The sequence below is a fragment of the Saimiri boliviensis genome, chromosome 10 (genome assembly GCF_048565385.1).
Source record: "Saimiri boliviensis isolate mSaiBol1 chromosome 10, mSaiBol1.pri, whole genome shotgun sequence".
In the NCBI taxonomy this organism is placed as follows: domain Eukaryota; kingdom Metazoa; phylum Chordata; class Mammalia; order Primates; family Cebidae; genus Saimiri; species Saimiri boliviensis.
In genome coordinates, this window is record NC_133458.1 from 44,725,540 (window position 1) to 44,747,276 (window position 21,737).

General features: G+C 38.8%; 1 protein-coding gene across 3 annotated transcripts in view; it reads left to right on the forward strand.

The window, feature by feature from the left end:
- The window catches only part of DOCK4 (dedicator of cytokinesis 4), a 480,387-nt gene that overhangs the window by 190,004 nt on the left and 268,646 nt on the right, over positions 1-21,737 (forward strand). For all 3 annotated transcript variants that reach the window (XM_010344060.3, XM_010344067.3, XM_003921080.4), the window contains exon 2: positions 20,398-20,481. In XM_010344060.3, coding sequence (XP_010342362.3) covers positions 20,398-20,481 — 84 coding nt within the window. The remainder of the gene's footprint in view (positions 1-20,397; positions 20,482-21,737) is intronic.

Below are 21,737 nucleotides of genomic sequence, written 5' to 3' on the forward strand. Positions count from 1 at the left end.
TAGCCAGGCGTGGTGGTGGCTGCTGTTAGTTCCAGCTGCTTGGGAGGCTGAGGCAGGAGAATCACTTGAACCTGGGAGGCGGATGTTTCAGTGGGCCAAGATTGCGCCACTGCACTCCACCCTGGGTGACAGAGTGAGACTCCATATCAAAAATAAATAAATAGAAAAAAAAAAAAAAAAACAGAGAACTCAGTGAGAATGAGACAGAAAAGGCAGCTTTATTATTATCATTATTATTATTCACTGGATCCCTAGCACCCAGCACAGTGCTGGCATATAGTACATGCTGAGTGAATACTGAGGATTTGGCTTATGTCAGCGTTTGGAAGACATCTGTACTATCATCAGTGTCACTAAATACTTTAGGTTGGTCTTCAGCGTTTCTGTTGATTACTGCTTTCTCAATGACCAGCTGTGTTATGCAAACCAAGTTTCTTGGAAATTTGGTTATTTTGTGAGTGTATTTAGTAGCATGAAATAATGGGAAAGAAACGGTTCTTTCCTGAGAAGTTCTATAGCTTTGTATATAAGAGGTAAGCCATTTAGTTCAGAAAGGTTTGTATCACTTTGCTAATTATACATTATACATAACCAAGAACAGGTCTTGGTAGCATTGTTCATTAGAACCCCAAATTTGAAAATAACCAATGACTGTCAGTATACAATGAAGAAATAATATGTTTTATTTTGAGCAGAGATATGTCATGATCTACCTTAAGTTGTAGAAGAATCACTCTGGCAGTCACTGCAGAATTGACTGAAGTCAAGTTTCCTGAAGTAGGAAGAGATTTAGGGAGGCGTTACAATTATCCATATAGCTATGATGATAATTTGACTAGGGTGGCATTGGTGCAGGGGGTAAGAAATGGCCAGATATATACTTTACAAGTAGAGGACAGTATTTGTTGATGGGTTGGGTAGAAGATGTAAGAGAAAGGAGGCAAAGGGCTTTTGGCTTGAGCAGCTGGAAGAATGCAGTGGCCATTTACAAGGATGGAAGGCTAACAATAGAACAGATTTTGGATTATGGGTCGAGTAGACTGAGAAAGAGTTCAGGAGTTTGGTTTAGTAGAGGTACTAAATAATAAGTTGAAATATTAAATATACTACTCTGGCATTCAAGGGAAAAGGCCCAACTAGAATATCAATTTGGGAATCTCAGCGTTTAGATATTTAAAGCCGGGAAGCTGAGACAGGCCCCGTGTGATGCTTGAATTATCCAGTATAATTATTATGTTTTTAAGGCACATTGATTATTTTTATGAACTCATTTGATGTGAAAATTGAGAGCATTGCATCCTTGTGTCTCTTCAAAGATGCATACATAAATAGTCTTTCTTGATAAACAAGTCGAGATGAAAAACAGACTTCACGTATACATGATAAACATTTTCTTGCCAGGGAAAGCTGTGAACAAAACAGTTTAGGAAGGACATGCGTTGAGCAGCATTTATGACTGATAAATCAAGGGAAAGAGTGCTGTTTCTGTGCTGCGTCACTAAGTCTTCTGGCTGGCCGTTAGTAATGTGAATTATCAAAGTTTTATTTTTTTAAATGACATGAGAAGAGCTAGAATATAGATTAAAGAGTAAGTCTGTTTTTTATAATTATTTTTGTTAATTTCTCAAAAACATACAATGAATTGATAAGTTGAGGGTTGTCTTTTACAGATTTTCAAGTTGCAGAAATAATGCTGCACAAGTTATGCACCCCCCCACCCCCACCTTTCAAGGGATGGAGGACAAATGCCTGTCTCTCTTTCATTGGTATTCTAGTGGTTGGATTCCAAGGACAGAGTTTATAAAAACAAACAAAAGTCCTTTAATACGATTGATTTAAAAAATAGTAGAAAGGCTAATAACCTAAAACCTCTGGTCCCTGATCCAGAAGACATGATGTCATCTAATGTTGTGCTTTCCTCCTGAGCTTTTGCTCCATGAGAAGCAAAGGATGTGTCTTTATGAGAGGGGAGTGTCACTTTGCTCTGCACCCTGTCTGGTTTCCTTGGATGCTCTTTACAACTTGAACAGGAGTAAACACCAAATCTTAAGGGGGAAACAGGCTTTTGCCAAAGTTGTCTGCATTAACTCAGCACCAAGTATAAGTACATCTCACAGCTTCAGTGCTTCTCCCTACACATGCTTCCTTCCGCTGTGTAGAGCAACTCCGGAAATCCACTCATGAAGGTTATGCAGAAAAAGTTTCTCAGCCAGGTGTGGTGACTCACACCTGTAATCCCAGCACTTTAGGACGCCGAGGTAGGCGGATCACACAAGGTCAGGAGTTTGAGATCAGCCTGGCTAACATGGTGAAACACCAGTCTCTACCAAAAATACTAAAATGAGCTGGACGTGGTGGTGGGTGCCTGTAGTCCCAGCTTCTCAGAAGGCTGAGTCAGGAGAATTGCTGGAGATTCGCTTTAACCTGGGAGGTGGAAGTTGCAGCGAGCTGAGATCGTGCCACTGTACTCCAGCCTGGGCAATAGACTGAGATTCCGTCTCAAAAAATAAATAAATAAAAGAAAAAAAGCAAAGGCTACTCTTTGATCGTAGTGGTACTTGGATTTTGGGGGCAATTCGCAGAACTGTGGCTTCCTTAGCAGGAAATTGCAGCCCAGGAACCAGAGTTAGGATGTTAAGAAAATAAGCATTTCATCAGGGAAATATTTATTGATGCCGACTACTTGCCAGGTGATTATAGGTGTAATCAAAGAAGTGGTCAACATTGACAGCTCACGTGCCTTTGCTGCCCAGGTGTGCCCATCGCTATGCTCAACGGCATCCATGTTCCCCATGAGATTCATTCCATTCCCACACAACCCTGTGAGGCAGGTGCTCTTATTTCCCCAGTTTCACAGTCTGAGGAAACTGAAGCACAGCACAGTTAATAGCTGGCTGTGGTCACATGGTTAATAAGTAGCTGGAATGGGACTTGAACCCACCTGTGCAGAAGCCTCAGCCATGCTCCTCACCACTGCTCTGTGCCTGCTTCCCTCTCAAGGAGCGGTAATTACATCTGCGACAGTCATCAATCAGCTGGTCAGGGGCGGAACCCTCTGGCATACCACCATCGAGTTTTGTGACTTTTGGTAGATTACTTCTGTTGTCTGGGCCCAGCTTTCCTCATCTGTAAAATACAGTTAATAATGCCTATTACAGAGAGTTGCTGTGAGGAGTACTTGTACTACATTTGTGGATACTTCTGGCTCCATACGTAGAATGGTACCATCTGTGGTAGATGTTTAGTAAACATTGAGTGAGTGATTGTACTGTGCTAAACACATACCATAGCATTTCCTGTAGGGAACTGGATAGGGACAGAGGAGATTGCATGTGAAGGGAGAAGGGTAAACCTTCGTGACATAGAATATAGTACCAAGTTAATGTCCCTGCTCATAGTGAGTGGTCTTTTTGCAGATTACAATTTTGACATTAATTGGAAGCATAAATAATAATATGCATACTTTTTCAACATAGCGTTTAGTATGCCCTTAACATGATACTGGGCTTTCTGGAGTTTGTACCAGGCCTACTCTGTAGTCTGTTAGTGGGAGAGATCGGCTGGCTCACGTAAACTGGGGAAGCAGGGCGAAGAAACTCTGGAAGAACCCGTAGACAAGGCCTTGATCCTTTTTGTTTATAGTTGTGTTTGATAGCTGTGAATAGTTTGGGAACCCTCTGAGGAAATAGTAAACTAGAAATCCCCTTACAATAAATAAATTAAAAGACTTAAATTTGAAGGAAGCTGTTGAAAGTTGGGAAAAATTAGCTTCAGAGTAGACGTGGGAAATTTCATGGAAATGATGGGTCCTTTGTGGATGAAATACAATGCTTCAGCCTGTGCTCAGATTCATGGAGTAGATCAGTCTGACTTGCCCATGGGAAGGCATTAGACTTCCTCCTGCACTATGAGTAGCCTCAGGAATTTTTATTCCGCTTTCTGTGTAGGGCTATGGATGAAATTCAAGTACCACTTCTTTTCTGGGCTAGTCAAAGGATAAATTGGTATTGTTTTCTATTTATTTTCATTTATACCTACCCCTTTTCTTCATCTAGGTATAGGCCCTTTGAGAACAGATGCCTGGTGTCCTATATAGATGAAACATTTCATATCTCTGATATTCACCTCATCTATATAAAACATAGCTAAGAACTAACAAGTAAGTTTCTGAACTAGCAAAACAGATTTGCCTATGTGTGCTACAGCTCCTGATACTCATTGGTAGCCTTTTATTGATTCTTTTTTATGCTTAAATATAAAATGCTGATATCTGGACTAAAACAGTTTCAAAGAGAAAAATTATTATGACTCTGGGCGTCAGCTTTTGTCCTCTGTGTACCCTCTAGTGTTTGTCCCCCAGCACGGCTGGACGTGACCACGGGCCACCTGCCATCCTCACTTGCCCTCCTCCTTCGTTCCAGCTGTTGCTGTTGACCCTCCAGAACTCTGGGGAGAAATGGGCAGGAAAACAAAATACAAATACTTGGATAAGTATAGAGAAAATTTAAGGATTTATGTTGAGAAATCCCAAATGAAATTTGGCTTAGATCATGTTTTACCAGAGTTCAGATGGTGACAGAACCTGAAAGAAACATCTAAAGCCAGACCGTTGTGAATAGCAGTGACCACACCTTTTCATTATAGTCTGGCTCACTGAACAGCACAGCTTTAGTTCATTTATTACATTTCCTTAATTTATTTTTATCTTTATTTTTTTATTTTTAAGGTACCAGTGACTCCTTGGCATAGAAGGCAAAGTCAGTTTCCGCCTGTCTTCTGTGCCACGTGGTCTTATAGTGCTCTCAGGTTTGAGTTTCTGAAGGAATTACCACTTAAGTCAAAGACTAGTCTTCAACACATGATGGACATTTCCCCTTTTTCCAAAACAAATGTTATTCCTAAAATTGGTTTTTCACGAGGCCGGTCGGGATTAGCTACAGACTACATGAAGGGCATCAAGGGTTCAGACCAAGATTTGTTTAGTTTTGTTTTATGTTTTAACAAATAAAAGGACCTGCCACAGCTGGTGAATACTGTGAAGGTGAACTTTTTTACCTGGGAGTTCAAGATTGATGTACAGTGAGTAATTTGGTATAAGTTGCTTGGACCCAACTAGATTTTGGAAAACTGACATATTATTTCTAACATGTATGAGGATAAAAAAAGTTTCAATCTTATGTAAAGAAAGGAAAATATTACCTCTCAGCTCATCTATTTTGAGGAGATCTTGGTTAGCCTGTCCTGTTTCCTTATTGTGTCAGAACTCAAGTGGGTGCGGAGCAGGTGTGATTGAGAAACACTCAATACTTTTATATATTTGTCACACAGCTTCAAACACAATGTAGGAAGGTTTTTCTGCATAATGTTGGGTGTTTTTAACTCTGTAGCTCCAGTTGTAAATTGGGATTTTCTACTGTAATGTGACTTAGTTCTAGATTTACCTTCTAGGTAAGCAAACAAACAGATTGACTTTTCTGGTTGCCTGTGTTTTTAGGAAGAACTCCTAGCAAAATGCAGATTTTTTTTTCTTTTTTTTTAAGATTCCATCCTATAGTAGGCAAATCTACTATTTTGGATTTATTAAAAAGGTTAAAAAATGAACAAACATTTAGTACACTAAAAAGACCTTAAAACTCAGTGATTGAAAAATTTTTCAAAAAGTATCTTAATCTTTTACTAGTATTTCCTTTAGCTATAAGAAGTAAAGATAGCAAAGATAGTAGGGATATTTATTTAATTATATTTGGATTTTCCCAGAAGCTGATAAACTCAGATTTTTAAAGCATATTATTTTGGGGTCTTAATACACTTAAAACACTGGCCTATGGTCAGTGTTTTGATCCATTTCCTTAGATTTAGAAATAACTAAATTATTCATTTGTATAGATTGTTTTGTAACTTTCAGAACTACCAAAAAATATATTCACTTTAGCCCATATTATTAATAGTGAAGCTATTAGTAAATGGGCAATATAGTTATAAGATATAACTATCTGTTAGTAATAACAAATGCCTGTTACCAGAGGCTTTAAGACGGTTTTAATTACAGTCATTAATAAAAGGAGAAAAAGTCATGTATGTACTTTTCATGCAGGCATACCTTCTTCTAGCCATACTTAGGAATTTGAGCTCCTAAGGAAGACTGTTTCTCATCCTCAATTTAAGCTTTGTATGTTGAGTCTATTTTTGGAAGTTTTAAATTGTCTTCCAAAAAATAAAATTCTTTGAATTGTTTAAAATGTTGCTTTGAATCTTACTTTCTTTGGGCACTTGTTATTTCGCTTTGCGTTAGCTGCGCTGCAGTGTTGAGGACACCCACTTTGGATGTGAGCTCCAAGGGCATTCACGTTGTCAGATTTAGTTCATGGACAAACCAAGTCACCTCTGTTGATGGTCAGAAAAATAAAAACAAATGCAAAATTATCATTTGAACCAAAGAACTGCAAAAGATGGATTGTTCCTAATTAACCTATTGTGAAATCAGTGACTGCTTTTGGCCCTAATGCCAGACCTGTTGTTTGTTTTTGAAGATATTTTGGAAAATTTATCTCATTTGTTTGGCACATTTCATAGTGGAGGGGAAAGGAGAAATATTTCTCAAGATTTTAACCCCAGCTAACCATAGGGATTTTGATTTCCATGAAAATTTGGGGGGAGGGGAAGGTAGGGAGTATTTTGTAAAAGTTTCTTTTGAATAGTGTAGCTTTTTGCAAACAAAGACAATCCAGATTTCAATTATTAGACAACATCTGGAATCAGTAGTTAGCTGAAATTTACAGTGAAAAGAAAGGCATGGAACACAACTGCTTCATTAGCTTATAAAATTAGAAGAGCAGAATAACAGAGGGCATGATTCCCAGGGGAGCCTGGTGCCCTCTAAAAACCCCGAGGAAGAATTTAAAAGTTCATTTATAATTGACAAGTGCTGAGTTGGTAGTGTTCATTTTTATCCTGATTCCCTGATTTGGCTATTACAGTTTCATGAATTTTTCCTTAACTTGTCATTAAATTCTCTGTGATAAACAAGCAGCATTTTTTTTCCCCTTAATATCTTTTCATTTTAAAAATAGTCATTAAGAGGAAGCAGAAAGGCTTCATAGAGAATTTATAAAATGGAAATAACAGAGTTTTATTAGTTTCCTAGATAACATGAGCCACATGAATACCAGGTTTACAAGTACTATATGTAGAATGATGAGTGTTCCTATAAGGCCTTTCTAGTCCCAATACTGTGCAAGTCTGAAGAATGGCTGCCCGGGGTTTGACCCAGATCCCTGAAGATAAGAGTGTTCTTTCCCTCAACTCCCATTGGTCAAGTAGCTACTGTGTTTTCCATAAAGGTTGGGGTAGGGTGTGGTGGAGAGATTGGTGTTCTCAGTGCAGCTTCGTTCCCTTGGGGAAAAGGGAAATGATGGAAGAAAGCAAGGTGTGTTCATAATTATCCAGTCTCTCCTGGGGGCTGTGAACATTATGGTTGTGGCTGGGGTGAGGCTTTTCAGGAATCACGGTTTTTCTAGAAAGCCAGGAGGAGAAACAGTATTGAGGAGGAGTTAGCTTGTATTCATTTTGTCTCCACATTTGCCAAGACCACTCTACGTCTCCCATACTATACTGCCTCTACTGTATATAAATCCTTCCCATCACCCAATTTTCATTACATGTGGAATTAATATTTTAGTTGTTTAATCGATTAAGTAGGCCATTACGAAGTAGCTTCAGCATCTAGTTATTGATTCCAAATAACCAATTTGATAACATTTCCAAAATGTAAATCCTTTGTAAGATGCTCACTGTAGTTAGTAGTTAGTGTCTTATTTTATGTAAGATTTTAATACTTAAAATCAGTTAAACATAGTTCTTATACAGTATGCCACAGAATTCACAACTTCTGATCACTTCTGTATCAGTAAGTCCTAAGACCTTAGTTAAAAATAAGTGTTATGGTACAAAATGATTAGAAAGTCTAGATTCCTGCCAGAAAATGAAACAAATATATACAGTTTTACCCAAGATTCCTTCATAAGTCACCGATAATTGCAGTGAAGATAGAAGGATTTGATTCAAATCTGAAGATGATTACAGTTAATTGTAGGACACATTCAATTTTCCTTAAAAATGTTGGCGGAAACCGTTCAAAAGCTATCTCTCACCAAACACTCATATACAAATTATTTAGTTAAGGAAGTAATATCTAAAGAGATCATGCCATGTATGAATATTGGACAAAAATGTTAATTTGTTTCATTTTCTGAAATAAATGATACGTTTTCATTTTCTGAAACACTTGAAATTTCACCTGATGTACTGAGTATTCATTTCAAGGATGCCTATGGTAGTGGTATTAATTTTGTATTTTATATTAAAGAAATCAAGACTAAACTAAGTATATTGTATCCACTTCAAAAAGAACCCATTAAAGGTTTTGATTGCAATTGAAATAATCCAGCTGTGTCTGAATAAACTTGTGAGAAAACATCATGATTAGAAATGGCTAAGGTTGCAAGGCAGAAATTATCAATGAATGTTATGAGGTATGAAGAAAAACAGTATATTTACATAGTCTCAAAGTATCTTCTTTTAAGGTACTTGTTACTTACACAGGCAAAAATAGTAACGGTACAGTGGAGAATCCAGGCAGACACCACCTTAACCAAGTGATCAAGGTTAATATCATGAGTAATAAAACTTGTCACCATCATATACCTCCTAATGAGATAGACCTAGCAGGGCACATCATCACTTCTGTGATATTCATGCCAAAAATGCATATTCTACATTTAATTAGGAGGAAACGAACCAAAGTTTAGAGATACTCTACAAAATAACTGGCCAATATCCTTAAATTATCCAAAGTCATGAAAGACAGAGAAAGACTGAGAAACTGTGCAGTATGGGAGGAGACTAAGAAAATTTAACAACTAAATGTAACGTGCAAGACTGGACAGGACAAAGATGATGTTAGTTGGACAAGTGGTGATATTTGCATATGAACTGTAGAATAGTTAATAGTATATGTTGTGGTTTAAATGTTTTTGTCCCCTCCAATATTTATGTTGAAATGTAATCCTTTTAAACATGCAGGTCTTGCCAAAGAGAGAGTATTAAGAGGTGGGAATTTAAGAAATGATTAGACCATGGGGACTCCTCCCTTGTTAATGGGATTAAGGTCCCATTGAAAGAGGCTTCATGCTGTGTTTGGGTAGTTTACACTCTCATGTTCTTTATCCTTCCACCATGTGAAGATACAGCAGGAAGGCTCTTACCAAATGCTAGTACCTTGATGTTGGACTTGCTCGCTTCCAGAACTGTGAGAATTAAATTTCTTTATAAATTACCCAGCCTGTGATATTCTGTTATAAACAGCACAAAATGGACAAGACAGTATATTGTTTCAACATTAACTTCCTGGTTTTGTTAAATGTACTATATTTATTTAAGATCTTCACATTTGCTGAAACTTACTTAGAATATATAACTTTATTCTGTATGCGTTATTTTCTTCCTTTTTTTTTTTTTTTTTTTTTTTTTTCTGTTCTCAGAAAAGGGTCCTGATCAGACCCCAAGAGAGCCTTCTTGAATCTCGTGCAAGAAAGAATTCAGGGCAAGTCCACAAGCAAAGTGAAAGCAAGTTTATTGGAGAAGTAGAGATAAAAGAATAGCTACTCCATAGACAGCCCTCAGGGCTGCTAGTTGGCAATTTTTATGGTTATTTCTTGATTATATGCCAAATGAAGGGTGAATTATTCATGAATTACCAAGGAAAGGGACCAGAACTGAGGGTTCCTCCCCTTTAGACTACACAGGGTAACTTCCAGATGTTGCCATAACATTTGTACATTGTCATGGCGCTGGTGAGAGTGTGTTTTAGCATTATAACTAGTATATAACAAAGTGAGGCTGACCACAGGTCAATTTTGTTGCCATTTTGGTTTTGGTGGGTTTCAGCTAACTTCTTTATCGCATCCTATTTTATCAGCAAGGTTCTGATGACCTTTATTTTAGTCCTGCCAACCTCCTAACTCATCCCGTGACTAAGAATGCCCAGACCTACTAGGTGGAATGCCACCCAGTAGGTCTCAGCCTTATTTTTCTCAGCCTCTGTTCAAGATAGAGTCACTCTGGTTCGAATATCTCTGACACTTCTTTCTTCCTTTCTTTTCTTTCTTCTTTCTTTCTTCCTTTTTTTCTGAGACAGGATCTCACTCTGTTTCTCAAGCTGGAGTACAGTGGTGTGATCATAGCTTACTGCAACCTGGAACACCTAGGCCCAAGCGATCCTTCCACCTCGGCCTCTTGAATAGCCAGTACCACAGGCATACAACACCACGACTGGCTTATTTTTGTAACTTTCTTATAAATCTGAAATTAATTCAAAATTAAAAGTTAAATAAAAGACAATAGGCTTATTTTTTTTTCTACGTAAGAGTAGTAGAACTATAAGTGTATCTGTTTGCTGTGTACATTTTAAAATCTCTGGCAATATAAAACACAGAGCTGTAGAAAGGAGAACTAGCCTGGAAGTAGACCTCAGCACAAGTACAGCACGAGTACTAGTGCTGATGTACTCTCCTACCAAAGGCATTCTCAAACCTTGAGCCACGGTTTGAGAATGCTTTTGGTAGGAGAGTACATCAGCACTTTAAGGTGGTATGTGTGGGGGCTGAGTCCCTATCTTCCAGTTCACTTTTGTGGTATTTGCTGAACAATTAAGAGATCCTTATTTCTAGGTGCTCTGCTGGTTGGAATACTAGTCCCTTCCTTAAAGACATGTTTGGTCTTGTTGAAGTAACAAAATTCCTTTAGATGGTAGAAATTGATAAATTCAATAAAAGTTAATAAAATGGATTAAATGCACATAAGTGCTAAATTGAATGATCAAGTGACAGAATCCAAGCATCTGAAGAGCTATCCGTCTACACACTCTGAACTGTGTTTTGTAGGAACCAAAAAACGTAGGAAACTTAATAACTCAACACCAGAGCAAAGTGTTATCTTCACCATTGTATTTCTAGTGCCTAACACAATACTGGCACATGGAACATGACCCTTAATTATTAATTGAATTAATGAGTCAACTGCACACTTTGGTGATTTCATTCCGTTATATATTCAATTGACACTTGTTGAGTTCCCACTAGGTGTCACGCGTTGTGCTGGGTATCGGGAACATAAAGGAGCCCCAAACATAGAGGAGGTGAGTGAGTATAGTCAGTGTTGGAGGAACATAAATGGGAGTGGTGCAGTGGAGTTAGGGTACAGACCAAGCCTTCCTTAAGGAGGATGCTTGTGTTGTTTTGAAGACCTGTAAAGGGGACAAAGAGTAAGAGGCCTAGATGTCAAGTGGGGGGAAAAGCAATTCCGAAAGCACAGATAAGAGAGGTTCAGTGGGACTGTTGAGTGGGGAGTTGTAAAGGGTAAGATTGGAAAAGTATGCAGGAGCTAGATTTTGAAAGAACTGTGGACTTTGTTCCTCTATTTCTCCATTGACCTGTTCACTGGCTCCTCTATCTCTTTGAGAAATGGTTTTTGACTAGGTATCAATGGCCAAAGCCAGTAAAAATTAGTATTTGTTAAAAATTGGAAAAAGGCTTGTCATCAGAGCAAAATGGTAAGTAATTATAGAAATTTAGAGTTTGATTCTTCCAATGGGAGTGTAAGGCAATTTGTAGGTAATAATATAGCAGACCTCTTAACAAGTCAACATTGGGATGGGAGTCAAAATCCGCATCTGAAAAAGGAATACCTATGAAGGAAAACCAGAAAAATAAATGCTTAGTTGTATGAGGAAGATGAGTGACTGACATTGAGACAGGACTGAATCTTACGCTGGAGAGAACATTAGAAGAGGCTGCAAAAATAAGCTGGACACATTAAAACAGTGTGTGTGGAGGCCGGGTCCCTGTCTTCCAGTTCACTTTTGTGGTATTTGCTAACTTTTTGGTGACTTTTGGGAAACTGGGCTGGCCTGCTGAGTCACTCTGGTGCAGGGTGGAGATGGCAGTAATATTTGGATGTACCACTTCAGTTCTGCTGTGTTATATGTTTTGAGACTTTGAGTATTTAGTATTCAAAGAGAGAAATCAGGAAAAAAAAGGAACACAGGGCTATAACATTCTTTTTCTCTTCCCTTATAGAAAAAACTAGAAGTAACAAACAGAAAGTTAGCAAACTTTATCCTGTATGTTAAATAATCTTAGTTCTTAATCTGAAATAGTATTATTTGAATATTAGCCATCTCACATTGGAAGAGGTGATTTTTTTGTTTATTTTTAGCAGATATTGGTGGTAGATTAAATACATTTGATTAGAAAGTGATATTTTATTAAAACAGTTTTTCGTTTGGATTGGGGAAAAGCGGTTGCCTTCTGTTACTTCATTCTCCATTGTGACATGAAGACTGTATTGGAATTTTTTTCCTGCCTAGTCTATTGTACTGCCTAGTCTGCTGTCTATTGTCCCTTGCACAAATAATACTATTGTGCAGAGTGAATGGTAAAAGCTGCCTCTCCCTCCCTTCCTAATTCTGCCTTAGCATTTTTGGAAAATCCCTCTTAACTCCATTACTTTCCTTATCAGTCTCATTGCCAAAGATTTTTTTTTTTTTTCCTGCTTTATCAGAAAAAACAGTAGTGTCAGCTTTTTTTCCTCGAGGTGCTTAAGCCTGAATCTTTCTAAGTTTAACTAAATAATGATTTCCAAGAAACTGTAATAACAGAATAGAGAAAAGGTTTTTATTTACTATTATAAATGGAAGACTTATTTTGGCTTTTAAATCTATGGCAGATTCAGATCCTGCTTCCAAATTTCCAGTTAACAATTATGAAGAAAAAATATTATCTCGTATTTACTTACAAATAGAATTCTCATATATTTGTTTGATCCTCGTGACATCCTGTGAGGTGGGCGAGGCAGGTGATGTCATCCTGGGCTAGCAAATGGAAGGACTAATGAATGGTTCATGGGTGGTGGAGCTAAATCCCAGGCCTCCATCTAATTCACATTGGCTCCCTTTCCTAAGTGCTAGGAGGCTTTCGAAATAATTGTTTGGGCTTTCTTTATTCTAGGATGCTCCTTTTGGCTGGCAGCTGGCCAAAATCATAACCTTTTCTATCATATTAAGTTGTTTTTAAAAGTATGGATAGGTGGATGCAATAATTAGCTTACAATTTTATTTTTTTTTGACCTTCAGTTCTTCTTGTAGCCACTTAGGAATGGATCTTAGCATCCGTGACATGAAATCCAAGGTGAAGAGTCTGTTTATGACCCTTTGGAGAATAAAACTGGTTCATTTATTGCCACAGTGACAATGTCTTCAAATAAATCGGAATGTGGAAAAATTCCCTCCTGATATTGCTAATTCTGTCCTTGTTTGCCTCTTTCCTTTTCTTTTTCTCCATCTATAAAATGAGTATTGAAATGTCTGTGTCATAGAAGGTTAGAACTAACACAGGAAAAACTTAGCAAAATCCTTAAGGGTAGAACAGTAATGCTATCATGTTATTTTTTCTTCTCCCTTAAAAAGAGGACTTTAAACAAATTGGGCAAGAAGTAAATTCTGAACGGGGAGTGCTCAAAAGCTCGTAAGAGGCTGAGCCCTTCAGGAAGCACACCCTGAGACGGAGATTGGCTCTCAGGGTATTTATCAGGAAGTACTCTTGAGGTTCACTCTAGTGCAGTGGTGGGGAAGGAAGCAGGACTTGGCAGAGAGGGAGAAGTTGATCTGTGATGCAGGCCTAGTGACAGTCTTAGCCGCTTAAGTTGGAATGGCCCTGCAGAGTTATACCGAGTTGCAGTGCCAAGGTCCAGCATTCACTGGATGTAAACCACCCTGGGAAATAGCCCCAACCTTGGGGAAGGCAATTCTCTTCAGCTGAAGCCATCCTAGAGAGAGCTAGGGTTCGAGGACTGTCTGTCTCAGCAGCACTCCCAGCCAGATGGAGAGTCACTGATTTCCAAAGAAGGATCTGGGAGGTGCATCACAGCACATACCACCATGCTTTGCCTTGGCGTTCGAGCGCGATGAAGTTCTGCAATCCCTGGAAAAACTACCGTCCACAGTCAAAGGCAGCAATATGTTTTCAGGTGGTACTTGTAATATGTTAGTAACAATGATGTACTTTTCATTCAATATGCTTCTGATTTTTCAAAGTCACATAGGCCAGAAGGGAGTCGTATGACATGTCTCAAAGGCTGACTATATGATAACTGGCCTAAGAATGCAGTCCTGCTTGTGAATGTGCATATATTTGTGCCTCTTGGGTGAGCCTGCAAGATGTGTGAGGCCAGTGGGCACAATCTATTCCCAGATGAAGGCAGATCCCAAACATATGGCAGGTCTGAGGACCAGAAGGGGAAGCACAGCATTTCTTTATTCTTCCCAGCAAGTTCATTTTCACCACAGAGCAGTATCGGGAAGATCATTTCCACATAGTCCTTCTGTGACACAGTAGCCACCTGGGAATTCCTTGCAGTCAGGAATAACCAGCTTGCTCCTAACCTCATCTTGTGGAGGGAAAAGACAGAAAGAAATAAAGAAGAAAAACAGTTCTATCCTATACTTTTAAAGTGATAGTACCAAGAGTAATCTCCAAATGACTTCTGTCTTCCTCCAGCCCTGTCCCAGACATCTAGAAAAAGGGAAATACCTTGAAATAGACTACTGATACGTTTTTTTCCACCATATTTTATCTTTCCCTACAGTGGGGTTTTGTACACATGTAGAAGAAGTGACTCCTTTTCCTTTTCCATCATAGTTCACCATTTTATGAATTAAAATACCTGAGAAAAATTTAGTTCTCCTTGGCCAGGAGTGGTGGCTCACGCCTGTAATCCCCGTACTTGTGGAAGCCAAGGCGGGCAGGGTGTTTGAGACCAGCCTGGGCAACATGATGAAACACCATCTTTTCAAAAAAATATGAACGTTAGCCAGGTGTGGTGGCATGCACTTGTAGTCCAAGCTACTGGGGAGGCTGAGGTGGGAGGATGGCTTGAGCCTGGGTGGAGGCTGCAGTGAGCCAAGATTGCACCACTGCACTCTGGCCTGGGTAACGATGAGACCCTGTCTCAAAGAAATAGAAAAAAAATTTTTAAAAAGAATTTAGTTCTCCTTAATCCCTTTCCTTTTTCTCTGTTTTCTCTTATCTAGATTCTTCAGATATTCTACCCCTTTCTTTCTTTTCCATTTGTGAGCCTCTCCAAAGGATCCTTATAAAAGCTGATAAACCTTAATGGATACTTCCATGGCATGCCAGAGCTGAATGTGAAAATGAACATGGATGTAGGAAGGAACTAGTTTGAAATGTCCTCTGAGGATGTGACACCAAATTCCTTTAGAATGTCTATACAACACCAGTGCCTACTCTATCATTGCCTTCTGATGGGGACTGCTGTGTTTTCAGCACCAGTGTTCCATATTTTACAACCACTCATATCAAATTTTATATTTAATTTCTGGTGCAGTCAGTTCATTTTTGCTGTGAAAAACAGCAGTTTCCTTTTGCCGTGAAATAGGATTCTGTGGGCTAGCCTCAGAACTTGGGAAGAGTAGCTTTGTGTGTTCTGTGTTGTAAGGAGTTGGCTCATAAGTGACCTTTTAGACCACAGCCTGTTCATGAGTTAGAGATCCTTTTAGCAGAAAGGTGAAGCCAAAATCCGACTTGAAGAGAGAAGTTTTCCTTCCTTTATATCACAGAAGACAAAGTGTTTCCATCATTTCTTTCCTGTATTATGTTCCATTCATCTAGATGGTCAGTCTGTAAAGGGCAAGGACAGCATGTGCTGGGCTCGAATTGACCTGTACCAAGTAGAATCATTTTGAATATTATTTTCACAAAGATGAGGAAGCATATGTTACTGTCTGTGGCTTAGAACTACGTGATTGACTTATAATAGTTCTTTTTCTTTCTTTCTTTCTTTCTTTCTTTCTTTCTTTCTTTCTTTCTTTTTTTTTTTTTTTTTTTTTTTTTTTTTTTTTTTGAGATAGAGTCTTGCTCTGTCACACAGGCTGGAGTGCAGTGGTGCAATTTTGGCTCACTGCAGCCTCTGCCGCCCTGGTTCAAGCAGTTCTCCTGCCTCAGCCTCCCAAATAGCTGGGATTACAGACATGCGCCACCACGCCCTATTAATTTTTGTATTTTTAATAGAGACGGGGTTTCACCGTGTTGGCCAGGCTGGTCAAACTCCTGACTTCAAGTGATCTGCCTGCCTTGGCCTCCCAAATTGCTGATATTACAGGTGTGAGCCACCATGCCCAGCCAATAATTCTTAATATTTTGTTTTGATTTTAAATTTTAAAAGGCATGGACTCCTGTGATTGAATTTCTTTGTATTCAGTTTAAGTTTTAAAATGTGCATTGGTTCTTGGCATGAGCAAATAGCATCGTTGAAACTAGGAAATGAGTCCGCATTTCACTGCATTGTTTGCCTTCATTTTATATTCCTCATAGAAAGTTAGGAGTTGTGTCGGAGACTGTTTCCCATGGCTATTCAGTTATTAAACTGTCAACAGATACTAACTAATGTCATTATATGAAGGAATGACACTGATAGTAATAACAGGCAGTTGGTTAGAATATCCTTTTTAAATGATTATGCTATAAATTTAGTGTTTTCAGCTGACAGATATTTTTAAAAGACTTAGCTATAAACTGGGTTTATATACATATAAACGGGGTTTATTAATCCAAGTAAATTTTTACTTAGTAGCAAATGGGCAGAGATGAACACACCACCGTAGAAGTAGTTTTTATCCGCAGTTTAAAATTGTGCTCTCAGGGCCTGTATAACTAAAATAATACTACTGAATATTTATATTCCCAGCTTTACCAAGGGTTCATTCACTATGATTGTTTTCTGTAGTTACCGAAAATCAATTAATAAGAAACTGTACAGTTTATAAGAAAAACAAGAAAAGGAAATCGAGGGGTCAAAGCACTGTGTAGTCACCTTTGGTAAACCTTGTTATTGTTTGGGGGAAAATGCCTCTGGGGAGTGTACAATGAGTAAACTTTTATATAAAGAGATAGCTACTCTATAATAACTGGTGACAATGCATTTTCAAGTATAGGCGTGTTTCATGCAGAAACACTTGGACCCAGGGATGAAGAAAGGAAAGGAGTAGCATCAGGAAATCTTCTAAAGTCCTAACCTTGGAGCTAAGCATTAAATTAAAGCTGCTTTGCAGTTCCCAGGGTAGGAGTGAGGAAGGCAGCCCCCTAAAAAGGGAATAATCGATGTAAAAGCACGAAGGTCTGCAAGAAAAAGCTTGATGAGAAATTGAGTATGGCTGAGCATAGGGCAGTATGTGGAGAGGTGGGTTGGGTGTGAGCCTAGAAAAGTAAGAGAGCAGTTGATAAGGGCCTCATATGAGATGCTGAGAGCAGGCTGTCTCTTCTGCGCTATCAGACGGCTGTTGCAGGTGTGGACAAGTGTCCACTTGATCACAGGCAGTGATTACATAGACTAGGCTGATTTGGGGACAGAGTTCTTTGGAAAGTACTATGCCATGTCACTGCTGAGCTGAAAGTCCTATTGCAAACTCAGAATTTGGGGCTGGCAGGGGAGTTTCAGTTCGTTTTTCCAGCTCCTTTGTTTTAGAGGAACCATCTGAAGACCAATGAGATTAGGGAACTTATTTGCTTTCCTTTAATATTTATTACATATTACATAGCTGAACAGTCAAATCAGAGCTCACCCACATATACTATTTGGATAAGAAATGAGATAATACATGGTTATGACTCAGATAAGCTGTCATCCCAGTTTTCACCAACTCCTATGAATGAGTTTTCTCAAGTAATGCAGTTTTTGGTTCTTAGAATTTTAAGCACACTCTTAAAAGTAGTATTCCCAATCATAAAAGAACCTGACTACTGAAGACCAGAGAGTTTAACAGTAATGGCCACACCACTCCCTCGTTCACTCACCCAGTCATTATTTACAGTGAGGTTGTGGAGATTCTGAGAGGTTAATATCCTGATCAAGGTCACACAGGTAATAAGTGATGAGATTGGAATTCAAATCCATGGGTCAAAATGCCAGGCTTGATATCATTTTCCTACACTTGAGAATCTTAAGGATGGAACTCTGTATCACACCAACACTTAAGAGGAGGGCTAAGAAAGAAGGTCTGGGAAAGAAGGCTGGCGGGTGTGACAGAAGCAGTAGAAGATTCAAGAGAGGATAGGGCCAGGCTCAGTTGCTTACGCCTGTAATCCCAGCACTTTGGGAGGCAGAGGCAGGTGAATCACGAGGCTAGGAGTTTGAGACCAGCCTGGCCAACATAATGAAACCCTGTGTCTACTAAAAATACAAAAAAATTAGTTTAGTGTGGTGGCAGTCACCTGTAATTCCAGCTACTCAGGAGGCTGAGGCAGGAGAATTGCTTGAACCCAGGGGGCGGAGGTTGCAGTGAGCCGAGATCATGCCACTGCACTCCAGCCTGGGCAACAGTGCGAGACTCTATCTCAGAGAGAGAGAGAGAGCGCAACAGTGCAAGACTCCATCTCAGAGAGAGAGAGAGAGAGAGAGAGAGAGAGAATATGAGAGAATAGAGTCCTGGAAAGCAATATGAATGTGACCACACTGAGGGGACTGGAGATCTTAGTAAAGCAGTTTCAAAACACAGTGAAGGCTGGATTTCAGGGGCTGAGGAAGGTAAAGAAATGAAACCTATTAGTAGTACTACTGTGTTCAAGAAGGTGTTGAGGAAAAAGAGAGGAGAGCCAAAAGTGAGGGAGGCAGCCCTGGGTACACAAAGATGTTCCTGAGTGGTAGGAGCTGTATACAGAACTGTGTTGGGAAGTCCATGCACCAAGACTTCCAAAAGAATCATCAGTAGTGCAGAGTTTGGGAAGGCAATTCAGAGTGTTAAGTTTGTCCTTAAGTCTTCTAAATTGCAGTCAAACTACTGTTGGTTCAGTTGCTCATCCCTTGTAAGAAAAGGTCTCTGAAAGTTACATGAAATAATCTGTCAAGACATATTTCCTTGATTATTTTGCCAGCAAAAAGCTTCTTGAATGTCATTATGAGGCTGTATTGTATTCATGGTTATACTTAGAAAAGGATATCATAAATTAGTGCTTATGTTCTTAATTGGTTTCTATCTATATAGTTACTTTGTTCTATCTCATAACTTTGGGTTGTGTTTTCTGTCCTGCATTTTGACCTCTACTGTTAATTTTGTTTTGAGATCATAAAAGGGTTTGAGACTTTTCTAAAAGCTCATTACTTATTGGCATGTTTTCATTTTTGACAGACTTGTGTGTTCCTTTAGATTTTTTAAATAATACATTCCCAACAGTAGCAATAACTTCCTTTTGAGGATTGGGGTTATATCTAAATCTCACTCTGAAGCAAACTTATACGTTTCTCTCCTAAAATTTTGGCCTTTTAAGAATCATTTTCTTTTGATGTGAATTGTTAGTTTATTTCAGCATACATAGTATTGCATAGGCGATGTCTTCTCTCTTTTTGTGTGTTGAAATACATTTTCTTTATTTCTCCGTCTTTGCCTCTTTTCTGACTCAAGCTTTACTTACTATTCAGGGAAGAATCACTGAGCTTTCTTCTCTCTGTAAGTCCTCGGGTTGCCAGGAAAGAACTATGCATACCTTCTCTCTATGGGTGTAACATCCTAGTCCTGTCCTGCCATGCAAAATGTTTTAGAAACCAATTAATCCAAACCATTAATCTATAATTAATTGTGATCCCTCCCCATTCCAAGTGGTATGAGAGCTAAGACATGTGGGAATTGTTGTGGTGGCTGTGTGTTTAGGCCTGTGGGAAGGCCCCGCTATTACTAAATAAAATGTCTCTGTTGATTACTGCATAAGAAGACTGCTTTTATGCACCACATACTATGCTAGGCTCTGGGCACATAATGGTAAGTGAATGGATGCAGTCCCTTCTCTTGAGAATCTTATAGCTTATGGAAAAGAAATCTGCTCCAAACAATATCGCAGAAAGGTAAACCAAACTTGATAACAAGCAGGAATTATAATCCTCATTTATTATTGAACACATATTTATTAACCACCATGGCCTGGCATTTGGATGGTGGAGTGAAGAGAGCAGTGAACAAGAGGGTCATAGTCCTTTAAGCTCTCAGGCAATACCTTTGTTCATATCTGTTATTGGGTGATAGCACTGATATATTGTATATTATTTTAATAAATTTCATATCTTTGAAATGCATATTTATAATAATTTGACCAAGAAGTTAGCAAAGTATATAAACTTAATAATTTTCTTAAAAAGATGTAAAATTAAAATATGACAAAGGATTCTAGCTATCAAATTATACTTAATATTTATATTAATTTTTCCTAGTCAATAACATTTAGTAATAAGCTATAATGGAAATGATTGCCTTCATATATTCTGTATCATTTTTTACAGTTATTGCCAGTTTCCGAGGAACCGTTCCATATGGCCTGTCATTGGAAATTGGAGATACAGTTCAGATTCTGGAGAAGTGTGATGGTGAGTAGCCTTGTGTCAATCACTTGAGATTGTATGAGCAACTTCCTCAACATACAACTGTTTGTAAAGTCTACAGATGTTGTCCATACCACTAGTAGTCTCTGGAACTTTTCCAATAGTCACAGCAAGTCATTTCTGACAAAATTATTTTCTGCATTTTCAGTGTTTGGCTAATGAGAGGTTATCATTGCCTATTTTTAAGCTGATTATAATGTTATTTCCTTAAAGTCACTAGATGCGAACAGAGAAAATAGTTGAAGCTACCGTATCTAAGGTAGTTCTTGACTCAGTGCCAAACTAGAAGGTTTTTCTCTGGATCCTGAGGATCTAGTAGATGCCCCAGGACAGGAAGAAGCAGAGCCGTGAGCAGACATGGCTTACTTAGGCTGAGTAACCAGATGCCTGTCTGGAGGGCTCCTGCCCAGGCCAACTCTGCTCTCCACCTATAGTTTCTTCCCCTCGAACTTGGAATAAAATTATTCAATGCACTTGAATAATATTAGTGGAATATACTGTCTGACCTTGATGATTATTAATTTATATAGTAGAAAACTCATTAAAGACACCTAATAGTTCCCAAACGTTTCCATTCCTGACCCATGAATCATTCTTAAATGCTAGTCCTTAAAAAGATTTCTGATCAAATGACTACTTTTTTTGTTTTTTCTTTGAGACAGGTCTCCCTTTGTCACCCAAGTTGGAGTGCAGTGGAGCGATCATGGCTCACTGCAGCCTTAACCTCCTGGGCTCAAGAGATCCTCTTGCCTCAGCCTCCCAAGTAGCTAGAACCACCGGGACACTCCAATATGCCCGGCCAATTTTTTTTTTTTTTTTAAATATTTTCTGTAGGGATGGAGTCTCACCGTATTACCCATGCTGGTCTCAAACTCTTGGCTTCAAGTGATCCTTTCACCTTGGCCTTCCAAAGGTGAAAATTCCAAAGTCAGATTATAGGCATAAGCCACTACACCCAGCTTTTCTTTCTTTCTTTCTTTCTTTCTTTTTCTTTTTTTTTTTTTTTTTTTGAGACTGAGTCTTGCTCTGTTGCCCAGGCTGGAGTGCAATGGTGTACTCTCAGCTCACTGCAACCTCCACCTCCCGGATTCAAGCGATTCTCCTGCCTCTGCCTCAGCCTCCCAAGTACCTGGGATTACAGGCATGGGCCACCAAGCCCTGCTAATTTTTTATATTTTTAGTAGAGACTTGGTTTCATCATGTTGGCCAGGCTGATCTCAAACTCAGCCTGACCAACATGG